The sequence below is a fragment of the Delphinus delphis genome, chromosome 1 (assembly GCF_949987515.2).
Source record: "Delphinus delphis chromosome 1, mDelDel1.2, whole genome shotgun sequence".
NCBI classification, from domain to species: domain Eukaryota; kingdom Metazoa; phylum Chordata; class Mammalia; order Artiodactyla; family Delphinidae; genus Delphinus; species Delphinus delphis.
In genome coordinates, this window is record NC_082683.1 from 117375051 (window position 1) to 117400108 (window position 25058).

Genomic DNA, 25058 nt, shown 5'->3' on the forward strand with positions numbered 1-25058 from the left:
TGGTATCAGCTTGTCTAGTTTATACATTTATAATATAACCTGGAGTGTAATTTATACATTAACAAAGGGTGTTTTTCCTTTTATCAGGTATCTTTATGGCTTTTGTGTAGGAATGTTTTACAGCTTTCTTTATACAGCTTTTGCACATTTTGTGTTACATTTAATGTCCTTTGTTGTTATCGTAAATGGGATTTTCCTCTATTATCATGTCTTCTAACTAGTTGTGTATATGAAAATGATTGACTTCTATCTGTTCATTTTATAGCCTTACTGAAATCTTTTATGATTTAGTCTTATCATTGATTCTCATAGTTTGAGTTAATCTTATTTTCTAGAGTTTTCCAGGTACTCTCATGTCATTTGAAATTCAAGGTAGTTCTGCTTATTCTTTTCTAATTCTTAAGTTTCTTACAATTCCTCTTAATTGCATTAGAAGAGATCTTCAGTGTCATGTTAAATAATCATGGATAGTGAGCATCCTTGCCTTCTCTGCCATTATTTTTTAATTTTATTTATTTTGCACCCCACGTGGCATGCGGGGTCTTAGTTCCCCAACCAAGGATCGAACCCACACCCCCTGCAGTGGAAGCGCGAAGTCTTAACCACTGGACTGCCAGGGAAGTCACTGCCGTTAGTTTTTAAAAGACTATGTATATAAAAAATATTTTAAAAGACAGAAATAACTCTTTAGGCAAGACGTTTCTGGATATTTATCTGGTAAGATGAGATTATGGCCCTTTTTATGCCTAGAAACTAGAAAAATATTTTTAGCACAAAGGGTAAAAGTAAAAATTTGATTTTATAATAGTGCGTTGAAAACACTTGTCCTGGGCTCAGTTCTTCCTTTTTCTTTAATGAACTCTTTAATAGTGATTTTTCTCTTTATTCATTCATTCATCTAAGATTTATAGAATGCCTATAATACTCCAGACACTATTACAGAGTCTTTATCTTTTAATTTTTACTACACCCACGTGAGTTAGGTATTATCCTCATTTTATAAAGGAAGAATTCAGGGTTGAACTGTGATTTTGAATCTGGTCTCCTAGGTCAAATTTTTCTAAATTCTCATATATTTCTTCCTCAGGGAGTAGAAATGTAGATGAGTGACAGTATATTTTTAGAAAGCAATTGTCTTATATTCTTTTCCCTTCGTTAAAGGTCACAAAGCTGTATTATTGTGTGGAGGCTTCTAGGTCTCTTCAAGTGGGACCTCAGCGACATTAATGGGAGTAATTTTGTTTTTAGTTATCATGAAAGGTTTGAGAGAAATGGCTTTTTTTTTTTTTTTTTTTTTGCGGTTCGCGGGTCTCTCATTGTTGTGGCCTCTCCCGCTGCAGAGCACAGCCTCCGGACACGCAGGCTCAGCGGCCATGGCTCAGGGGCCCAGCCACTCTGTGGCATGTGGGATCTTCCCGGACCGGGGCATGAACCCGTGTTCCCTGCATCGGCAGGCGGACTCCCAACCACTGCGCTACCAGGGAAGCCCAAGAAATGTTCTTTATAGTATCAGGGATCCAAACAACAAAAGGTTTTCTAGATGATGCTAAGTATATCAAGGTATTCAGGACCTAGACCAGTCCCTGACATAGCATAAGCACTCACATAAAAACAATTACAATTTATTATTTACTCTGTTCCACATTCTGTTCTTGTATTGACTGGTTTAATCCTCACAACACCCCTAAGGGGCATATTTATTATTGTCTGTATTTTATAGATGAGAAAAACTGATGTAGAAAAGTTAACTTGCCAAAGATTCCAAGCAGCAAAGAAGCTGGAATTCTGCAGATGTCATGTTCATAACCACTACAACTATAAATCTTTCAAACAAATGGATGACATTCTGTGATCATGAAAGATAGTGTTCAACCTCCTGAATGTGTAACTGCCAGCATTACTCATCCAGGGTAAATTTTTCAGTTACTTAATGCAGTGGATGATTTTGAAATTGATAAAATTAAAAGGCTTTTGCACTCAAGAAGGTAGAAGAAAGGCACCGAGATGCCTGAATTTCTTAGTCAGGTATTTTGTTAAATCTAGATGTTTTGGTATTTCAACATTTTGGACTTCTTGCAGAAAATGTGCCAAGTGCCACGCGTAAACACAGCTTTCAAAGGCACAGTGCCGAGCATATAATCGCATGTGCACATCCACACAAAGTTATATGGTATACAGGCAATTATAACCAGTCGCACAGCAACGGCCTTGGAGGTCAACCAGTCCAACAACACTTTTCGTGTCATATACTGAGGCCCAGAGAGGTTAAGACCACAGTCACACAAAACTGACATCGGGCTTACCTCTCTATGGCGCGCGCTTTTCATTTTCTCAGGTTACCTAATAAATTTGCTTGCATTTCCTCTTTTTTTTTTTTGGTGCCCATTTGTGCAAAGGTAAATGGGTCTGGCTTCACGTGTTTGCGACCCCAAACACCATAGAACAGAAAGACGGTCAGGGCCCCGACTACCTGGCCAGCTTAAGACGAAATAGTGGCGCAAGGTCAGAGGGCGCGCCAGGCCCGCCCCTGGGGTTCTGCGCAGAGACGTCGGCGGCTGCCGCGCTTTCGCAACCCTCTGTGTGGGTGGTCGGACACACGCCACCCGGATGACGCAGCTCCCAGTCCAGCTCCGCTGTCCGTTTTGGGAAAAGGGGGGCGCCCCGAGCCGTGGGGCCACAGGGAAGACTAGGAGCCGCAGGACGGCACCTCGAGGAACAACACAGTGACGTCAGGGATCTTAAGGCCTAACCGTGATACCACCGCTGGGCTCGGAACTCGCCCCACCCAGCGAACGCAAAGTACACCCCTCCCAGCCGCGAGGACGCTGGGGGGCGGGGCCACCTACTGACAGGCCCCTCGCGCCATCCCCATTGGACTGGAGAATGAGTGACGCGAGAGGCCCCGCCCCTCCCCGCCCCGCTCCTTCGCGGCGCTCCTCTCCGCGCCCGCCTCGTCGCTTGCGCTGTGGGCGCTGACGTGTCTGGGCGGGTGGTTGCGACTCCTCCCCGCGCGGGCAGCCACTCGTCGCGGCGACGGAGGGGCGGGGTGGCTGGGGCCGGCGCTCCCCCTGGCCCCAGCTCCTGGCCCCAGCTCCTGGCCCGCCCTGCCGCCCCGGCCCCACGGATGAGGGTATATATTCGGAGCGGGCGCTGGACGCCGATGAGTGGCCGCGCCGAAGGAGCCGGAGCTGGGCGGAGCTGTGGTCGCGCCGAGAGAGGTGAGGGACTCCCAGCTCAGTCGCTGTCTACTCTTGCCACCCTGGAGGAGACGGCGGGACTCGGGACCCGGGGCGGGTGGGGACCTGGTGCCGCCACGCACCCGCTTCCACGGCCACGCGCGCGACGTGGACACGAGGCGCACGTACGTGCAAAGAGCCAGCAACCTGGCACACACCGAGGAGCGCGCTGCCCACCCACACTGCTCCCGTGTGGCCCGCAGCGCTTCTCAGCTTCGGCGACCCTGCTGGGAGAGCTGGCATGAGGGCGCCCACATGGGCAGTGTCTGCAATCTGGGGTTTGTCAAGAGGTTGGGAGTGGAGCCTCGCCTGGACCCGGGATGGGGGCCTTGAGGTTCTCAGGCTAGGGCCTTGTGGACAGTTTTGCCAAGCTTGGGGGGCCTACAGTGGGGACAAGTCGTTGGAACTGTGCGGTGGGAGTGAGTTGGGGTGTCCTGAGTATATGAGGAAAAGACTCTGAAAGCGTTGATGGTAAGGATTGGAGATACTTGTGGGGGCCATGAGAGTGGGACAAAACCTACTTGCCGTTTTGTTTTAATACTGATGATGGAAGAGGGTTGAAATTTCTGGCTTTTCCCTGGCTTGGCCAAGCAGCAACATGGGATTGGAGGGTTCAGAGCACACATGTGCTGTATGGCTTCCCGAAGATTTTGTTAAGTTTGGCCTGACCCTATGCTATATTTATTTGTACATGGTTTATGAAATCTGAAATAAGGGAATAGTGATTGTGATAATGTGTGTATGTTATTATGTAGTGCCTTTAGTTTAAGGGCTTTCTGGTGAAATTAACTAGGTGTGGACAGAAGGCAGTTTCTGTTCCTTCACTGTTACTGAGTTGCCTCACTTAGCTTGGGCTAAAAAAGACTTAATAGGCTGTGCTGTGAAGCATTTAAAGCATTCAATGGTTATGGCTCCTCCCCATGACTATTTTTCAAACGCTCTAAGAGGTTACTTATCAATTTGGGGGACATAATATAGCTGCAGAGATAGAGGTAGGAAGGAGACCAGAAGAGGAGGGGGAAATACTAAATATCTTTTAAACTGGAATTTAAATTCTGATAAAGTTATGTTTGATAATGGTGGGCTACTGCCAAATATGTCACATAGCAAGTTCTGTCATAATTTCTAGATCTTCAACTTTTTCAGACTTTGGTTGTCAAAGTAAAAATCCTTGTCTGATTCTCTTATTCACTACTGCTTACCCATTACACACACGCACACACCTCTTATCAGAATTAATGGAGAAAATAATACGATTTTTGTGGCATGGAGGTGGTTATATCTGGTTCATCCTGTAAAGTTCCTCTCCTACTTGTCCTGTACATTTTCTTCCTTTCTCCATTCTGTTGGCTTATGAACTCAGTTTTGCAAAGTGAGTCAGGTATAAGAAAATCAACTGTGTCTGTATTTTTGAATAAAGTACAAATCACCTGTTTCTCTTTCTCTTGCCACCCCTCTCTTACACATATACGCACATGCACATGCACATGGAGATAACAGAGTCTTTCTCTTGAGAGTCAGTATAGCATGATGGTTAAGAGCATGAATTTAGGAGTCAGGCTGTTAGGGTTTGAATCCTAGCTCCGTCACTTTACTGGTTTTGGACCTTGAGCAAGTTATCTCTGTGGCTCAATTTCTTCCTCTGTAAAGTAATCCCAATAACAGTACCTTAGAGTTGTTTTGAGGATTAGCAGCTATCTATAAAGCAATAAGAATCGTGCTGCCATATATATGGTAGTGTTTGTTGTTATTGCCCCTTCAAGGGACCCACAGATGTAGGTTCTCTTAACCTGAGTTTGTAAATGGTGTTTGATGTTTAATAGTCCTCATGAGATAGAGAGTATTATTAATCCCACTTTACAGGTGGGGAAATGGAGGCATAGGGAAATTAAGTAATTCAGCTGAACTCCAGAATTTTGCTCTCAACTACCTTGTATATTGCCTTTTACTATTCTTACATGAGAAGATTCTTGCTTTTTCTTTGATACCTACTTTTCCTCTGTCCTTTATATCTAAGCTAAGCAATTATAATGCAGTGATGATTCTTCCCAGTGTGTCTCAAATTTATCCCTTTCACTCTTATTTCCTCTGCAACAAATCTGGTTGCTCTTTGGTTTTTCACACCTGCAATTGTCTTTTAACTTGTTTTCCTGCTTCTAGTTGTCCCTCCTTACAGTCTGTTTTGTGCCATGCTCTTTTCTCTCATCTCTCTAAAGCATGGTGGAACGGCCCTGTTTAGTAATCTGTGTTGGCTTCCTGTTACCTACTCTGTTTGGGCTAAATTCCTTTGCTTAGTTTTCAAGGCTCTTCATGGGTTAGCCCTAACCTACATCATTTCCCATCATTCTACATAAAACTTGAACTTTCTTACTGCTCTCCATCCTACACATGTTTACTTACCATGGCCACCAGGCTCTGCTTGTTTCCTAATCTTGTCTATATAATCTGTTCAACCGTTGAGGCACAGCTAGATCATATTTCCTTTGTGAACTCTTTCTGGACAATGCCTGCCTTCTCTTGCATTTATCTGTATTAGCTGAGTAGATTAAATATTTCCTCTTTCTCCTATTTTTTATTACTATTAACATTTGGCTGGATTATCATGGAATGCTCTTAAAAAGCATTACCATATCACTTGATTGTTATGTGTGTATTGCTTGTCCTTTAGGGCTCAATTCTTTTTTTTTTAAATTTAAATTATTTTTTATACAGCAGGTTCTTATTATCTGTTTTATACGTATTAGTGTATACATGTCAATCCCAATCTCCCAGTTCATCCCACTGCCACCCACCACATTCCCCCCTTGGTGTCCATACGTTTGCTCTCTACATCTGTGTCACTATTTCTGCCATGCAAACTGGTTCATCTGTACCATTTTTTTGGATTGCACATATACACGTTAATATACGATATTTGTTTTTCTCTTTCTGACTTACTTCACTCTGTATGACAGTCTCTAGATCCATCCACGTCTCTAGAAATGACTCAGTTTCGTTCCTTTTTATGGCTGAGTAATACTCCATTGTATATATGTACCAAATCTTCTTTATCCATTTGTCTGTCGATGGGCATTTAGGTTGCTTCCATGACCTGGCTATTGTAAATAATGCTGCAATGAACATTGGGGTGCATGTGTCTTTTTGAATTATTGTTTTCTCTGGGTATATGCCCAGTAGTGGGACTGCTGGGTCATATGGTAATTCTATTTTTAGTTTTTTAAGGAACCTCCATAGTGGCTGTATCAATTTACATTCCCACTAACAGTGTATGAGGGTTCCCTTTTCTCCACACCCTCTCCAGCATTTGTTGTTTGTAGATTTTCTGATGATGCCCATTCTAACTGGTGTGAGGTGATACCTCATTGTAGTTTTGATTTACATTTCTCTAATAATTAGTGATGTTGAGCACCTTTTAATGTGCTTCTTGGCCATCTGTATGTCTTCTTTGGAGAAAAGTCTGTTTAGGTCTCCTGCCCATTTTTTGGTTGAGTTTTTTTTTTAATATTGAGCTGCTTGAGCTATTTACATATTTTGGAGATCAATCCTCTGTCTGTTGATTCGTTTGCAAATATTTTCTCCCATTCTGAGGGTTGTCTTTTCGTCTTGTTTATAGTTTCCTTTGCTTTGCAAAAGCTTTTAAGTTTCATTAGGTCCCATTTGTTTATTTTTCTTTTTATTTCCATTACTCTAGGAGGTGGATCAAAAAGAGTGTTCTTCCTATGTTTTCCTCTAAGAGTTTTATAGTGTCCAGTCTTACATTTAGGTCTCTAATCCATTTTGAGTTTATTTTTGTGTATGGTGTTAGGGAGTGTTCTGATTTCATTCTTTTACATGTAGCTGTCCATTTTTCCCAGCACCACTTATTGAAGAGACTGTCTTTTCTCCGTTGTATATCCTTGCCTCCTTTATCATAGATTAATTGACCATAAGTGCGTGGGTTTATCTCTGGGCTTTTTATCCTGTTTCATTGATCTATATTTCTGCTTTTGTGCCAGTACCATATTGTCTTGATTACTGTAGATTTGTAGTATAGTCTTAAGTCAGGGAGCCTGATTCCTCCATTTTTTTTCCCTCAAGACTGCTTTGGCTATTCGGGATCTTTTGTGTCTCCATACAAATTTTAAGATTTTTTTGTTCTAGTTCTGTAAAAAAAGCCACTGGTAATTTGATAGGGATTGCACTGAATCTATAGATTGCTTTGGGTAGTATGGTCATTATCATGATATTGATTCTTCCAATCCAAGAACATGGTATATCTCTCCATCCGTTTGTGTCATCTTTGATTTCTTTCATCAGTGTATTATAGTTTTCTGAGTACAGGTCTTTTACCTCCTTAGGTAGGTTTATTCCTAGGTATTTTATTCTTTTCGTTGCAATGGTGAAATTAAGAATTGTTTCCTTAATTTCTCTTTCTGATCTTTTGTTGTTAGTGTATAGGAATGCAAGAGATTTCTGTGCATTAATTTTGTATCCTGCAACTTTACCAAATTCATTGATTAGCTCTAGTAATTTTCTGGTGGCATCTTCAGGATTCTCTACATATAGTATCATGTCATCTGCAAACAGTGACAGTTTTACTTCTTCATTTACAATTTGTATTCCTTTTACTTCTTTTTCTTCTCTGATTGCTGCGACTAGGACTTCCAAAAGTATGTTGAATAATAGTGGCAAGAGTAGACATCCTTGTCTTGTTCCTGATCTTAGAGGAAACGCTTTCAGTTTTTCACCATTGAGAATGATATTTGCTGTGTGTTTGTTGTATATGGTCTTTATGATGTTGAGGTAGTTTCCCACTATGCCCACTTTCTGGAGAGTTTTTATCATAAATGGGTGTAGAATTTTGTCAGAAGCTTTTTCTGCATCTATTGAGATGATCATATGGTTTTTATTCTTCAATTTGTTGCTTTCAATAATGTTTCTTTGTCTTTAATTTTTGTCAGTTTGATTACTGTGTGTCTTAGCGTGTTTCTCCTTGGGTTTATCCTGCCTGGGACTCTTTGTGCTTCCTGGACCTGCATGGCTATTTCCTTTCCCGTGTTAGGGAAGTTTTCTACTATATTCTCTTCAAATACTTTCTCAGGTCCTTTCTCTCTCTCTTCTCCTTCTGGGACCCTATAATGCAAATGTTGTTGTGTTTAATGTTGTCCCAGAGGTCTCTTAGGCTGTCTTCATTTCTTTTCATTCTTTTTTCTTTATTCTGTTCCGCAGCAGTGAATTCCACCATTCTGTCTTCCACGTCACTTATCCGTTCTTCTGCCTCAGTTATTCTGCTGTTGATTCCTTCTAGTGTATTTTTCATTTCAGTTATTGTAGTGTTCATCTCTGTTTATTTGTTCTTTAATTCTATTAGGAGTTTGTTAAACATTTCTTGTATCTTCTCGATCTTTGCCTCCATTCTTTTTCTGAGGTCCTGTATCATCTTCACTATCATTATTCTGGATTCTTTTTCTGGAAGTTTGCTATCTCCACTTCATTTAGTTGTTCCTTCATCTGGTACAACGTCCTCTGCCTTTTCACTTTGTCTGTCTCTCTGTGAATGTGGTTTTCCTTCCACAGGCTGCAGGATTGTAGTCCTTCTTGCTTCTGCTGTCTGCCCTGTGGTGGATGAGGCTATCTAAGAGGCTTGTGCAAGCTTCCTGATGGGAGGGACTGGTGGTGGGTAGAGCTGGGTGTTGCTCAGAGCTCCGTACAACTTTAATCTGCTTGTCTGCTGATGGGTGGGGCTGGGTTCCCTCCCTGTTGGTTGTTTGGCCTGAGAAGACCCAGCACTGGAGCCTACCAGTGGAGCTCTTTGGTGGGGCTAATGGCCGACTCTTGGAGGGCTCACGCCAGGGAGCACTTCCCAGAACTTCTGCCACCAGTGTCCTTGTCCCCTTGGTGAGTCACAGCCCCCCCCCCCCCCCACCTCTGCAGTAGACCCTCCAACACTAGCAGGTAGGTCCAGTTCAGTCTCCCGTAGGCTCACCGCTCTCTCCCCTGGGTCCCGATGCGCACACTACTTCATGTGTGCCCTCCAAGAGTGGAGTCTCCACTTCCTCCAATCCTGTCAAAGTCCCGCAATCAAATCCCACCAGCCTTCAAAGTCTGATTCTCTAGGAATTCCTCCTCCTCTTGCCGACCCGCAGTTTGGGAAGCCTGATGTGGGGCTCAGAACCTTCACTTCATTGGGTGGACCTCTGTGGTATAAGTGTTCTCCAGTTTGTGCGTCACCCACCCAGCGACTATGGGATTTGATTTTATTGTGATTGCGCCCCTCCTACCATCTCATTGTGGTTTCTCCCCATCCTTAGATGTGAGGCATCTTTTTTGGTGAGTTCCAGTGTCCTGCTGTCGATCATTGTTTAGCAGTTGTGATTCTGGTGCTCTCGCAAGAGGGAGTGAGCGCACATCCTTCTTTTCCACCATCTTGGACCAATCTCCTAGGGCTCAATTCTTAGTAAAGACAGTGGATATATTTTATTGCTTCTTTGTGGAAGTTGCTCTTTAAATAAAATGTTTTATTTTTGTTTGTTTGTTTGTTTTCTGCGGTACGCAGGCCTCTCACTGCTGTGGCCTCTCTCGCCGCGGAGCACAGGCTCCGGATGTGCAGGCCCAGCGGCTATGGCTCACGGGCCCAGCCACTCCGTGGCATGCGGGATCCTCCCGGACCCGGGCACAAACCCGTGTGCCCTGCATCGGCAGGCGGACTCTCAACCACTGTGCCACCAGGGAAGCCCTAAAATGTATTTTTTATAATTATAGGGTTCCTGTCTTCTTGATATTGTTGTATTCTGAATTCTGTGTTTCTGTCCTTAGAGATAAAAGGAGAAGGGTTGAAATATTAAACAGTCAAGTGTTCTTTCAGTAGTAGCTGAGTGGTCAGAGTAGTATAGAGGCAACTAGAGACCTGGGATCAGACTGTCTGCATTCACACCCTAGCTCCACCAGTCAGCCGGGTTGCTTTGCCTCTCTGTGCCTCATTCTCCTCAACTGTAAAGCGATGATATAGTATTTATGTCATAGAGTTGTTGAAAATTACATGAGACCGTGTAGGTAAAGTACTTGGTGCAGTGCCTGGTATATAAGAATAATTAGCATTGTCTTACAAGTTTGATCTCTTATGAGTATGATCATGATGGAAAGGTAGAATTTCCTTAACATCAAGTGTTGAAAAATTTTTTTTTATTTTATTAAAAAATTTTTTTGGCCATGCTGTGGGGCTTGCAGGATCTTACTTCCCCGACCAGGGATTGAACCCGGGCCCTGGCAGTGAAAGCGCTGAGTCCTAACCACTAGACCACAGGGAACTCCCAAGATTTTTTTTTTTTTTTTTTTGTGGTATGCGGGCCTCTCACTGTTGTGGCCTTTCCCGTTGCGGAGCACAGACTCCGGATGCGCAGGCTCAGCGGCCATGGCTCACAGGCCCAGCCACTCCGTGGCATGTGGGATCTTCCCGGACTGGGGCACGAACCCGTGTCCCCTGCCTCGGCAGGCGGACTCTCAACCACTGCGCCACCAGGGAAGCCCTTTTTTTTAATGTACTTATTTTTAGCAGGAAAAATCTCAGGTTTTGAGGTTGGACTTTGACCTGCTCTTCATTTCTTTTCTCTTTCAGGTTTACAGGTGCAGAAATTACACCCCAGTTATCACAAAACTTGGCTACCAGAGCATTATGAATGTTAATGACCTCAAACTCAGGTTGTCCAAAGCTGGGCAAGAACACCTATTGCAATTCTGGAATGAGCTGGAAGAAGCCCAACAGGTAGAACTTTTCACAGAGCTCCAGGCCACGAACTTTGAGGAGCTGAACTTCTTTTTCCAAAAGGCCATTGAAGGATTTAACCATTCTTCCCAGCCAGAGAAAGTGGACTCACGGATGGAAGCTGTGCCTCGAGAGGTGTTGGGCAGCGCTACCAGGGATCACGATCAGCTGCAGGCCTGGGAAAGTGAAGGTACTGAGCCTGGGAAGATTTGCTCTAAGGCTTATTATGAGATGTACTAAAACCATTAAAGTAACAGTATTTTCACTTCCTTAAGACCTTAAGCCAGGTGACTGATCTGAGAGTGACAGATTGTGTGGCCAAGAGGCCGCAGTGGCTCCTGTTGCCCGTCTCTCCATTCTCTTTTCATTTCTGGTGCCTGCTTCAAGGCTCTTCTCATTCAAGTCATAATTTGCCTCTAAGTCTCTTTCCTTTCTCAGTGTCCGTACTTCTATTAGATTTCCCTTCCTGAAGCACAAACTGAATGATTCAGTTTATGCTAGCTTACTCCAAAACCCTTCCCTAACACGGCCCTATCCAATCTTGTCTCTTATGTTTCTCTCCACTGCTACTGCCCCACACCTTTCAGCTGGACCCTGTTATTCACCTTTCTCTGAACATTCTAGTATGCCTTTCCTGCCTTTGCTCATGCTCGTCCTTAGCTGGGTCTGGCCTTTACCCCTTCTCCATGTAGCTGGATCACCTTGTGACGCCACCCGTCTCCTGGAGCTGTGCAGTGAGGTGGCTGTGCCACTTGGGAAACTTACACTCATTCTCCAAGGTTCACCACACATACTCTTTCATCTGTCACCTTTCTGTCAGTGTCCCAGGTTGAAATTGTTTGTCCATGCTCGTCTTTCATTTTTTCTTATAATAAGGGTTGTTTATGTCTGTCTTCATCATTACATTGTAAACTTTGAAAGAGCAACCCGTGTCCTAGGTGTCTATGTATGTCACATAGCATATTTAGAGCAGTGTTTTGCAGTTATATGTTGGTCGATAAATGTTTGTTGAATTTCCCCAATGCTTTTTCCTCTAAAGCATATCATAAAATCTGTCCCCATAACTAGTACTAATGAGTGCTTTTGACAGTGGCAAAATAGCTAAAATTTAGCTTTTTTTGGTAGGGTTAAGAACTGTGGTTTTTATAATCTACTACTCCTCCATAAGTAAAAGTGACTAAATATTGCAGGCCCTTGAGTGTTTGTACATGCTGTTGTCAAATCTGGACCTCATTTCCTCAGTTGTTGAATGAACAGATTGGACTAATACTTTTTCCTTTTTAAAAAAACATTACTCTATCGCAAAAATAATATCAAAGTAACAGAACTACGGTAGAGAAATTGCCCATAACCTCATCAAATCTATGTTTTTATTTGTCCACATTGCCACCTAGTACTTGATTATATACATATTTACTTTTATAGATATGGTTTATAGTCTAAATTTGCACCACACTATGGGTATTTTTATTGTCTTTCGCTTTTTGGCACTCCCTGCAACCCCCCAAAAAAGAAACATAACTGCCATTATGAACCTTCTTCTCTGCCATTATCTTCATGTCTTTCTCTGGGCTTACAGATCTACTGTTTTTCAAACTGTTCCAAAGACCTCTAGGGTTTCAACTGCTGGTGAAACTGTGGAGAGGGGGGAACAGATACTAAACAGGTAGGTCTCCAGCCCCTTCATCTCCCCACTCCAGGAGCAGTTCTACTTTGACCTGTTTTTATGTATTTGATACATAAACAAATAAACCTCTTTACATGAAGTTTTACTTAAAAGGGGTTGAAGATTGAAAACATTGAAAATAATTGGATGATCTTCAAGGAGGGCCCTTTCGTATTTAAAATGCTTGGTAGTGGCTAACCTCGCTTCTTACTTAGAGCAGGGCTCTGCCACTAAGATGTGAGAGAGTGGCTTCCAGATGGATCCTTCTGAATGGAGGACAGTAGTGACCCCCACTAACTTTGGATTCATTAATCTTTCCCTCCCTCCCTGGGTTTCACCAAAAGCCACACAGGACCTCTTCTTACCCTCTGGTATTACAGCTGCCTATATTTCTCCTTGTGATTTTATGGAGATAAAGTCTTAGAATTAACTCTTATGGAAAGCCAAGCTTTGGCCTTGTATAATGGGGACCATGAGCAACAGTCAAGACTATAGTTTGAGTCTATAGTTTGAGTCTCTTCTTTATGGCCTTTTTGTTGGAATCTGTGGAACTAAAAGTCCACATTTATGACTTCTCATTTAGATTAAAATCCAGAACTGTTACAAGCAAGTCTAGTATAAGAAGGTGCAAAGCAAACTTCCTTTTGGCTTGCTGGCAAGGGAAGAATATTTATTTGTGGCTTAAGCAGTAGGGGTGGAGAGGGAGACTTTTTAACTGACGTTAACAACATTTTCATTAGGTAGAAACTGCCATATGTGTGCAAATTCATAACAAAAGGAAGTTTCTGCAGTAAGTTATCAAAGGAAAGAGATTGCCATTGCAAAGATTCCAATGCTTTATTTCAGATAGTAGGAAATTCCTGATAATTGTATCAAAGACAACCTCCCCCACCAGCCCCCACTGCGCCTGCCCCCATCCCACTGCCCCAGGATAGGGGAAATAAAAGCATTGTACAGTAATTTCAAAGTGTCTGGTGGCTATTGACCTTAGACATTTTAACACCTAGGGTGGAAAATTATTGGTGAAGGATAAATACGTAAGCTACCACTGTGCTTTTTATTGAAGAGAGATCTTGTTTTGATTTAATTCTTGAAGTGTTCTGGCCAGTTGTAGAAAATGGAATGTAGAGTGGTAACTGAAAAACCTCTATCTTACAAAACTGAGGTCTTGGAAGAAGTAGTTCAGCAGCTTCAATGAGAATATCATTTTAGAAAAGATATTCACACTGGGAAAATATATTTGCTTAAAAAAAAATCCCGTTCTTCATTAAAAGAAATGCATGCTTAAACTGAACACAAAACAATCTTGTAATTCTGTGTTATAATAAGAAATTAATATTCAGTGTTAGCCTTTTTTTTTTTACCTGTGAGACATTTAAAAAATTAATCTATATAGCATTGTAGAAAAGTAAATGGATTGTTTAGAAAAAATGTATTCATGACATTATCCTCCTCTACATTTCCTGAAATCTAGTGCAGTGATATTTCTAACAGATTTGTTTTATTTTAAAAGTAACACATACTTATTTTGGAGAAGTTGGAAAATACTAAGAATTACAAAGGAAAAAAGATAAATCTCTGCTGTCCCACAATCTAGAGATAAATACTCGCTAGTAGTATTTTATAGTATTTTCTTATATACACACACATACATTAGGATTATAGTTTATGTATAGTCTTGTAGCCTGCTCCAGAAATCGTTATTATGAAAAATTTCAAGCATATTTGGAAGCAGATATTTGGAGACAAAAAATAGTATAATGAACTTCTATATATGCATTACCTTAATTAAATAATTATGAAAATTTTGTTAATTTTGCTTTATCCCTCTTTCATTTTTCTCTGCTGTAGTATTTTAAGGCAACTTGCAAACATTATGTTTACCCTCATAAAATTCAGTATACATCTCTTAAGTATAAGGACATTTTCTTCCTAATTACGATGCCATTATTATACCTAATGAAATTCACAATAATCCCCCAGTATCTAAAACCAGTTCAAATAGAGATTTCCCTTATTAGTCTACTTTTTGTGCTTAATATTTTGGGGAAGTAGTTAATCCATAAAATAATTGTTTCACCTGTAAAATGTGATTAAAAATTAAAGACTTAAAATATCTCCTCTCTTGTGTATAGTCTTTCTTCATTTCCACCAGTTGAATAGCCTGTTTACCCCACCCCTTGTCCAGGAGTGCTGAAAGTTTAGATAGAAAGCTCTGGGAATGCTCTACATCAGAAGCACCTGTTGGCACAGGTGCTCCTTGTTTCAGGCACGTGCCCAAATCAAAGAGTATGTATGAGAGGAGCTAGTCCAAGCAGGAAGTTATCCAGGAAGCAGTTGACCTGTGAGAGGCCACTGTAAACTCTTCCCTCTGTTTGTTGTAAATGTTATCAGGAAAAGTGCTCGGACTCTGTTGGGCTAACATGCATGACTCCCCAAGGAGAGAGGTATACCCCTGCCCTGGAAATGGCTCATTCTGGCTTGATTTTTTTTTTTATTTTTAAACTTCTGATTTAGTGTGTGTTAGGTCCTGATTTCTGTGGGAAGGTAATTAACTCTAGTGACCTGTAATGAAAAGATGATATAGTAATGTACTTTTCAGTTTTTTTTCCATATATTTGCAGAAGTTTTGGGATAGAAGTTCATAATTTCCTAATTGTCACATGGGTTAAATACGTTTATAATCAGTTAACATTTTTCAAATAGGTGCAGTGCTGCCTGTATAAAATTTATGTTATGACCCATACAGTTTGAAATCATGTATATTGCCATGTAACTAAAAGGCTTACTGAATTTTATTGGCCTGCTTAATTTCAAGAAGTATTTTATCTGTCATTATAAGACAGGTACTAATTTATGTGTTACACACTTTTGATAAACATTGCAGTTTTATTGTAGTAACACAGATGAAATGGATGAATACTTCAGCCCCATACGATTTGGTATTGTTAACAACAGCTGTAGCTACATTTATTTAGTTCTTGAATTGAAGCTGGCTTTGATACTCTAGGGACTGCTTTCTTTCCTCTTGTTTTTCTCTGTCTGTTCATAAGTGAGATGCATACAGCAGGAAGAAGTTAATGCAGAAACACCTTTTTATCACAAATATTTATGGATTGTATTATAATTGGTTATAATAGTTGTGGCTAGATGGAGATGAGATGTAAATGTAGATCTGCCTGGAAATGTACCCCTGGCAAGCATGGTCTCAATGCTACTTTTAAGACATAGTGATTAGATGGGTTATCAGGTCCACAGATGGAAAGAAGAATTGGAGAAAGTATGGCTGTCGGGGACTTAGGAAACAAACACATACCATTTATTTCAATGAAGAAAGAGACCACTATCAGCTGTTGGTTAGCACAGCTTTAGAATGGAAACATTTGGAAATTTGGAATGAAGCAGTAGTTTAGGGAACTGATCCAAGGAAGAGAAAAGGTTATACAGTGATATTTTGATAACCAGTAAGAATCTGTGGAAAGCGCTGGTTGGTGTTGCTTGGCCATCTGACAAGCAGGAGCTCAGATGTGGAGCTGACTCTGGGAGTATGGCTCTTACCTTTTACAGGTAAGGGAGCTGAGAGAAGAAACTTACTTTTGGACCCCGAAGGTAAAAAAGTAAGAAGGCAGGAAGGATGATTAGAGCCATATTAACAGTACAACTTAAAACACATGTGCTCTATAAAGAAAATAAATAGTACCAAAAAAACAAAGACCTTTGTGTCCAGAATATTTATCTGGGACTTTTTGGGAACATGTTTAGAAATATTTTTGATTCCAGCACCTTTGGTGGTATGTGAGGGTCTAGACAGACTGAAGTTATTTATCTGCCATTCTAAAATGGTGCAAAACCTGACCTGAACAGACATGAGACTATTAATAAACTTTTTTTATCCCACTTAATGTGATTATAAGGTACTGTCTCAGATCTGCTGGGGTAAAATACAACATATTGTCTGTGTACTATATTCCTTTTCTAAATTTTGAAGAGTTCTGCATTCTGAAATAAAATTCTGAAATAAATCTGGTTTAGGTAAGGAATTGTGGACCTGTATTTTAACATAATGCTTTTTGGGTCAGTGACAGCAGAGTTAAATTTATTTCCTAGAAACCATAGTTTCTTTCATAACTCAAGGAATAACCAAATGTAAAATGGTTTTCAAAACTGCTTTATATGGTTCCCTGTTCCCTTCAGATTACTTCATCTCAAGCCAGTCTTCGTTACATGGTGGTTGTGGGGAGTGTTTAAGCACAACACGGAGCTGGAATGCTGTTAGAAATTCAGTGTTTGGCAAGGTTTGGAGAATGTGGGCTCTTCCCGGCTCAGCAGCTTTTCCATGTAGGGTGATGGGTAAGATAGATAAGAAAAGGCAGCACAACCTCTCATGAATTCAGTGGAAAAGAGTAGGAAGGGCAAGAAGGAAATAGGAAGGACAGTTTACACCCCTAAAAATTATGGTGCTATGTAATTTATCTGTTAAATGTTTGGGTGTGATAAGAGACTGCTGTAGGCAGTGCAGTGCTGGTGAATAGGCCCTGGGGTCAAGTTCTAATCCTGATTCACACTTTTTAGTTGTGTGACCTTGGGCAAGATCATTAACTCATCTGAGCCTATTATCTCTAAAATAGGGAAAATTATACCTGCCTTTTAGATTTTTAGTTACTATTTTGGAGTCTAACATTACCCCTGGTATTTTATTTTCAAACTCTGATAAGGTACAATGAAATGCCATGGAGAAAAGGACAAGGACAATCTAGTTATAGGCAAGGAAGAAAGAGAGAAAATTAATTCTCAGATAGCTTAGCTCGCAGCTTTACATCAAAGGTGAGAATTATGGAAATATCTAATGTGCTTTTACAGTTTTTGATTGAAAAAATTGCTAGAAAGTTCTTGCATAACATCCTTGGCTGTACTTAGTTACTGGCAAAGACAGATTGTAGAATCAGGACAGTTCTGATTTTATAATGGATTTATTAAGAATATTTCTTTAAGTTCACAATGTACTAGTATATTAGCTTTAGGAAAGCCCAATATATCAAAAACACATAAAGCCTAAAGCTGGTAAATTAGACAAACCTGCATTCCCTAAAGATGTAAAAAATAATAATAATTGATACTGGCCACCACTGCCCCCTCTGGCTTGGCCTACAATTGTGGATAGTGGCCTGCCTTGTTCATAGAATTTCTGAGAATTTTAATGAAAGTATGAAATTCAGAAAATAGAACAAAAGCCATCAGCCATTGCTTTATCACATCTGAGCTTTTACAGCTTTTCTAGCTTCCCAGAGATCCAGTTTCTATGTTGCCTCTTCCCACAAGCTACTCTACCTTCTGGTGCTGAAGCTGTCTACCTTAGAGTTATGAGGTAGCTCTTAGAAATGGTACATGGCAAGATTTTATTTTATTTTATTTTTTAATCCAAACTGAGAGCCTCTGTCTCTTAATAACATTTATAGTTTCACTTACAGTTTCAAAAAAACTCTGTGTCACATCCTTCTGAGCTGCAATAGCTGCCCCATTTAAAAAAAAAGAAGGCATTTTAATAAATTTTACTGAAGTATAATTACATACAATAAAATGCACTAGTTTTATGAGTTTTTAGCAAATTTACACACCCATGTAACTACCACCCCAGTCAGATATACAACATTTCCATCATTCCACAAAGTCTCCTGACGCCCTTTTGCAGGCAAATCCCCTGAGCTCATTCACTTGAGTTGGGTTTCAAACCCAGCTGTCCTGACTTCAGAGCCCAGCTTCTCAACCACTGGACTACACTGCTTTCCCAACTCAGGGTTTCTTTTCTTTACATTTACTGGATGGTAGCTTGTCTAGTATACTTACATGCTCATTGATTGATTAATTGTTATTGATTGATTGATCAGCTGGAGGTAATTTAATAGCATCATCATTCATCCTGAAGCCTAGGGATCTGCTTTTATCCTATCTTTTTCTTAACTTGCCACATCTGATAAGTTGTCAAGTGCTTGTACAACATTTATAACATCTCTTGGTCTTTGCCTTCCAACCTTATCAGAATAAAAATTATTAGTTCATTAAAGTATATTATTCATTGTTTAGTGTTTGGTTGGGTTATATAAATTTAATTTTTTAATAATAAAAATGTTTTTATCAACAAGATAGTCATCCATGATTACTTGTGAATTCCTTGTCTTTACGCCTTATGCAGATAGGGTGACTCTTTGCAGCTACCTTTGTATATGTAATCCTAAAGTGTTGAATTATAGAGTGATACACGTATTTTCTTTTTTAGGACTTTTCCAGATTTCTCAGAACAAAGTAGCAGTTCTTCTTCTAGCTGGTGGGCAGGGGACAAGACTTGGTGTTGCATATCCCAAGGGGATGTATGATGTTGGTTTGCCATCCCATAAGACACTTTTTCAGATTCAAGCAGAGCGTATCCTGAAGCTTCAACAGTTAGCTGAAAAATATCATGGCAACAAATGCATCATTCCGTGGTAAGATATTCCTCATTATGGGACAGTGTCTGAACATGTATTGGTTTATAATATTCAAAATGCCTATGTACTTTATTCGTAGGCAGATGTATTTCCTGTTACTACAGATTTTCTTGGGAGCTATAATTTACTATATATGTTAAAATATGTGTTACAGCTAGATAGATAATCACTGTAGCCTTAACGAGCAATATATACTCACCTCCAACTTTTAATCCCTACCTGAGTACCTTTGGGTACTCAGAGGGTTCTCTCGGTCTAGAAACTTCATGTTGATTGGTAGTTTGTCTATGTATAGAATTTCTGATTGAAAATCAGTTTCCTTCTGAAATTTGAAAGCATTGCTCTATTGTTTCAGCATTGCTTTGGAGGGCTGCATTGCCATTCTGATCCCCAGTCTTTTTTTTTTCCCCTTTTGCTCTGAAAGAATTTGGGGTCTCTTTTTATCTTCAGTAACTGAAATTTCATGACGACGTGGTATGGATCTATTTTCAGTCACTGCTGTGGGCACTCGGTGGGTTCTCTCACTCTAGAAACTCATATCCTTAAGTATTGGGTTATTTAGTCCTCCTGAAACCTCACCCTTCTCCCATACACACCAGCTGAAAGCCCCATTGATTTCTCTGCTGTGGGCCAAACTGGGATTCTCAGTCTCTGATAGTATGCCAGGTCCTCAGGGCCTATCTCGGCCAGTGTTCATCTTCTAAACACCAAGAGATTACAGGAAATTCTGCTCTGTTTTTTAAAAGGTTTTGATTTAGCTCTTGAATCTGTTTCTCAGAGCAGCTTTGGAAGTTAGCATGTTTTGAGGGGGAAACCAGCTGTGCGTTTGAAATCCCTCAAGTCCCTAATCTTCTTATTTTAGCCCCAAATCTTCTTATTTTAGCCCCAGGTGACCAACAGAAACTCTGCTGGTTTCTCTGTCCTTCTGCCTGGTCCAAGCTCAGATTCTCTACCACTAGCCTTTACCCCAGATCAGCAAATACCCCCAGGAAAAGGCAGCTGCATATCTTTAGCTCTCCTTTGAAAGATGCTCACTCTCTTGAATTTTAGTTCTAATCCATGTTGCTTTTGTAGCTCTCTGATGCCTTTAAAAATAGGCTTTTTGTAATTTCCTCAGCTTTTCTAGCTATTAAGGGTGGTATTGGCCAGCTGTGAACTATTTTCTTCATTTTGATTCCCTTGGGGATTTTTGAAGGACGTCTGTGTTCTAAGTGGCCAAAATTCTACTTACAGCCCTGGCCTCCCACTATCATGTCGGATTTTCTTCTTTTTCTTTCTCCTCACAGCTCAGAATTTATTTTTCTTATGTGGAACAGTTTAGTCACTTCTTTTGTCATCTAAATCATGATGCCCAAAATTTTTGTGCCCAGGGTTCATAATACTCATAATACCCAGGATAATTTGTTAATCAGACAGATATTGACTGTGCTGGGAAATTATCTAATGTTCTTCATTTAACAGATATTAATTGAGTACCTACTTCTAGGTGCTGGGAACCGAGACAGAACCAAAACAGACAAAAATCCCTACTTATATATGGTTTACATTTTAGTAAGGGGAAAAGCTATTGTAGTCACTAATTATGGTTTTAGATAGAATTTTTTTCTCTTTTGCTACAGTGGCATGGGTTGGATTTTTGTGACAACAGAGAGTATAATTACACTTTTATGATTTTAAATAAAGGGTGAGCAGAGCCCAGATTCCATTTCAATTTTTTTGTAAAAAGAACCATAAGAGATAATTAGAATGTATTACATTTATCCTTTTCTCCCTATTACTAGAATAGGAGATTTCAACCTAGAATACACCTTTCAGAGTTCTAAAATGTTTACTTGAGCCAGTTGTAGGCTTTCTGTTGCAGGAGATATGTTTTAATATTGTTACAGATTTATTTTATACATAAGGATTGATGAAGTTACTGGAAGAAATTCCCCTTGGGTAGCAGCTAATGCTGCCTTATCCAGGAAGAGGATGAAGGAAGTGAAAACAAACAGTGCTCTCAAAAATTTTCTTTAGCTTAGGAAATAGACAAGACTTGACTTTGCCCTGATTCACATAGTGCTATGGCTTAGAAGATTTACTTTTCTCTTGCAAGGTATATAATGACCAGTGGCAGAACAATGGAATCTACAAAGGAATTCTTCACAAAGCACAAGTACTTTGGTTTAAAAAAAGAGAATGTAATCTTTTTTCAGCAGGGAATGCTGCCTGCTATGAGTTTTGATGGGAAAATTATTTTGGAAGAGAAGAACAAGGTTTCTATGGCTCCAGGTTTGTAACCATTCTTATTTAATGGTGACTAGAAGTGGTAGTAACACAACTCATTAAATTGTTTTTTTGAAGTACGGTTGATTTACGATATGTAGCTTTTTATGTTTTGATATATATTTTTTAATACAGTGATTTGTATGTTAAAAATTAATATTTTAATTATTTTTAAATTTGGCAATGATTAAAAAAAATGGAAATGCCCATGGGTGAAATGGATATGCTTTTATACTTCTGTGGATGTCTGCTCTTGAGAGCAATTTGAGCAGCATTCAGAGTATTTATTCTCTTTCCCCAGTATTTTATATACAGTATTGTTCATGGCTACATTGTTCATTGTAGTGAAAAATTGGAAACCATCTGCTGCTTAAAAAATAAGAGGCTAGATTATAGTTTACCTGTAGCATTAATTCTTGAACAGTATTGAAATAATTGTGTGGAGATATTAATTGACAAAGCGAAATAGTTTCAGTAGGTTAAGTAAGAGAATGGGAAATACAGAGCTACATGCACAGTTGTAGTTTGCTAATGGCATCCCTAGGATTGGGCAGTGTGTTGCCTGTGTAGCCACATATAGTGACCATAAGTATGATCCCACTATAATATAAAGTAAATGTGTCAACAGATTCTCATCTCTGTGAAGCTCTTCTTGAAGGAAAGGCTGAAAGGAAATAAAAACAGTATTTACAGTGGTGCGTTGCAGGTGTAGGCTTTTATTTCATCTCAACTCTTTTCTCCCCCCCACTCAATTCTTTTTAATTAATGGAAGAGTTTACTATTTTTAGCTTTGTTTTGTGAAGTTGTCTAATTTTTTGTCATTTAAGCTGTAGCTGAGGTTGTTGATGGAAGAAGTACATTAAAGCAGCACTAAAAATAGATGGGGAAAGAAGAGGCTTTTGCATATATTTAGTTTAAATCACCATAGACCTTCATATTAATCTGGTTTCTTAACAAATCATTGGGTATCAATACTCATGTATTTTTATTTTTGAGATGGATGAAATTGTCAGTGTTGGGGCTATAAATACAGAGCTAACTTGAATCATACAAATAAAACTTGAAATGTTATAAAAAAATTGCCTGTTAAAGAATTTTATGTTTCACAATATATTATAGGCCAAATTGTTAAAAGGGCTGAGTTAAAAAGAAAAGTATGTTCTTTGGAGTTGCCTAGCCCCACATTAATAATGTAATTATACTTACGCTAAATTACCTTCAAAATCACGTAGTATAACTTTTTGACACCTGAATCCTTCCTTATGGACATTCAGTTTTCTTGGCCCTGTAATGTAAAACTGGTTTTCAGAGCTCTTCATCCCAGTTGAGAAACATTAAACAATCTTTGGGTTACCGTCACACTGAGTTTTGGTGTGCTACTAACAGGCTGTTGTGTTTCCCAGATGGGAATGGTGGTCTTTATCGGGCTCTTGCAGCCCAGAACATTGTGGAGGATATGGAGCAAAGAGGCATTTGGAGCATTCATGTCTATTGTGTTGACAACATATTAGTAAAAGTGGCAGACCCACGGTTCATTGGATTTTGCATTCAGAAAGGAGCAGACTGTGGAGCAAAGGTAATGCCTTTCTCAACTATAATGAGGCTTTAAGTGGTCTTTCTCTTGTCAGTATATACATTCCAGGAGTCAAACTAGATTTATCAGGGTGATTTGGATATTTTAGAACCATTCATCTTCTAAAGTAACTAAACTGTCCCGCACCCACTTTTTTTCTTAAATTGGAAACATTTGATTCTAGACGTAATGATGTATGCTTAGTCCATCACAAGTAAGAGTTTAAAATATACGAGGATGATTTGTAAGTACCTGGGAAAGTGAATGGTCACCACTAGGCCTGGGATGGGCTTATTAATATCAAGTTGTTGGATTCATTAATATCAAGTTGTATTTGATCAGATTAACCCAGTTTCTTCCTATGACGAAGTTACTGGAGTAGTAGGTAAAGGAAATATGGTAGAAATAGCAGATGTAGACTTCAGTAAGGCATTTGACAGGGTAACTCATGATAGTCTTGTGAATAAGATGGAAATATGCAGATAGGGGATAAGGACAATTAACGAGATTAAATAACTGCATGAATGACCACAAACATACTGATATTGAGACAGAGGGAGGTTTGTAATGCCATATAATACAGCTGTCCTTGGCATAGTTCTTTCTAGCATTTTTTTTTTGGTTGCATAGATGATAATATAAGAGACTTGCCTTTATGACATGAAAGACCTTAATAACACTTTGGAAGATTTGAAAATATTAATGTAAATATTACTTTCCTGGAAATCTGTAAAGGTATCATTTCTCACAGAATTAAAGTATAACACAATCCTGATCAAAGTCCTAGTGAGACTATTTTGGGGACATTTGACAAAATGATTGTAAAGTTTAGAATAAATAAATAAAGTTTAGATTGTAAAGATGACCAGGAAAATGTTGAAAAAAATGATGATAAGGAAGGAAGAGGGTTGAAGACAATCTATCAGATATTAAAATGGGTTGTAAATAAAATAACTAGGAGTGTAGTACTGAAACCAGAATAGAATGACAGGTTAATGGAACAGATCAGTCAGAAACAAACTCACGTAAAGATGGCATTTCAACTCATTGGGGGGAAATGAATGGGATAACTGGATAAAAATAAAGTAAGATGTCACCCTCAGAGCTCATACCAAAATCAATTTCAAAGGCATTACCAAGTAAAAAAACCATAAAGATGATAGAAGAAAGTTTAGAATAATTTTATTTATTTTTATTTTTTTATTTGAGTTTAGTTGATTTACAGTGTTGTGTTAGAATAATTTTATAATCAACATGAAGGGAAGACCTATTTCCCAGAAGCAAAAACCGTATAGGCTTCTGACAAAAACAAATTAAACTGCATATAAATTTTAAATATATGAATTTAAAAAGAAGAGCTGCCATAAGAGACATATCATATCCTTGGTTGGAAATTTTCTATTATAAAGATGTAATTTCTCTCCAAATTAATCTACAAATCTAATGCAAAGTCACAGAAGCTGAAGTCTTAAATTTACTAGTACAAGTTTTGAGAGAATAAGCTGGTAGACCTAAGAAGATGACTCCTGACTCTGAAAGTAAAGGGTTGGTTTAGTTCATTGATTGAAGACCTCTATCCATTTCAGTACTCTATGAGTATCTGTGCTGTATTGTAAATAGCTACTAAACTGTAATAGAAATAGTGCATTGGATTTTAATTACGTAGCTACTAAGCTTTAAAAAACAAAACAAAACTGTATTTCTGACTTTGTTCCACTTGGTGTCACTCTTCTTTCTAAAATGGAAACTTAAAATTTTACTGCTCTGAGCTTCAGAATCAATTTAAATTCTAAATGATTAGAGAACGTTGAACCTGGGAGGGACCTCAGAGATCATCTATCTGGTCAACCCCTTTGATCTCAGAAATGGACACTCTGAGTTCCAGTACTAAATAAGTTCCATGCTCAAGGTCCTTCATCACATTAGCGGAGGCAGGATTAGAACTGTTTCCCAACTCTTAGTTTTAGTATTATATCACATTTATAAAGCCAAATTCTTTAGATTAATTATATTTTTGCTGGCAGCTCAAAAAACGTTGAATTGGTGTGCCAACTTTTATGAGTATATTAATCACACAGGGATGTAAATATAACCA

General features: G+C 39.4%; 1 protein-coding gene across 6 annotated transcripts in view; it reads left to right on the forward strand.

Annotated features, from left to right (window-relative positions):
• Positions 1 to 3017: 3017 nt before the first annotated feature.
• UAP1 (UDP-N-acetylglucosamine pyrophosphorylase 1) overlaps positions 3018 to 25058 on the forward strand; it is a 37859-nt gene continuing 15818 nt past the window's right edge. For 5 of the 6 annotated variants that reach the window (XM_060033277.2, XM_060033287.2, XM_060033296.2 and 2 more), the window contains exons 1-5: positions 3093 to 3218; positions 10831 to 11167; positions 18918 to 19122; positions 21221 to 21396; positions 22794 to 22966. In XM_060033277.2, coding sequence (XP_059889260.1) covers positions 10888 to 11167; positions 18918 to 19122; positions 21221 to 21396; positions 22794 to 22966 — 834 coding nt within the window. In that variant the 5' untranslated portion in view covers positions 3093 to 3218; positions 10831 to 10887. Of the gene's footprint in view, positions 3219 to 10830; positions 11168 to 18917; positions 19123 to 21220; positions 21397 to 22793; positions 22967 to 25058 lie in introns of all 6 variants that reach the window. The other variant, XM_060033320.1, reaches the window with a different exon arrangement.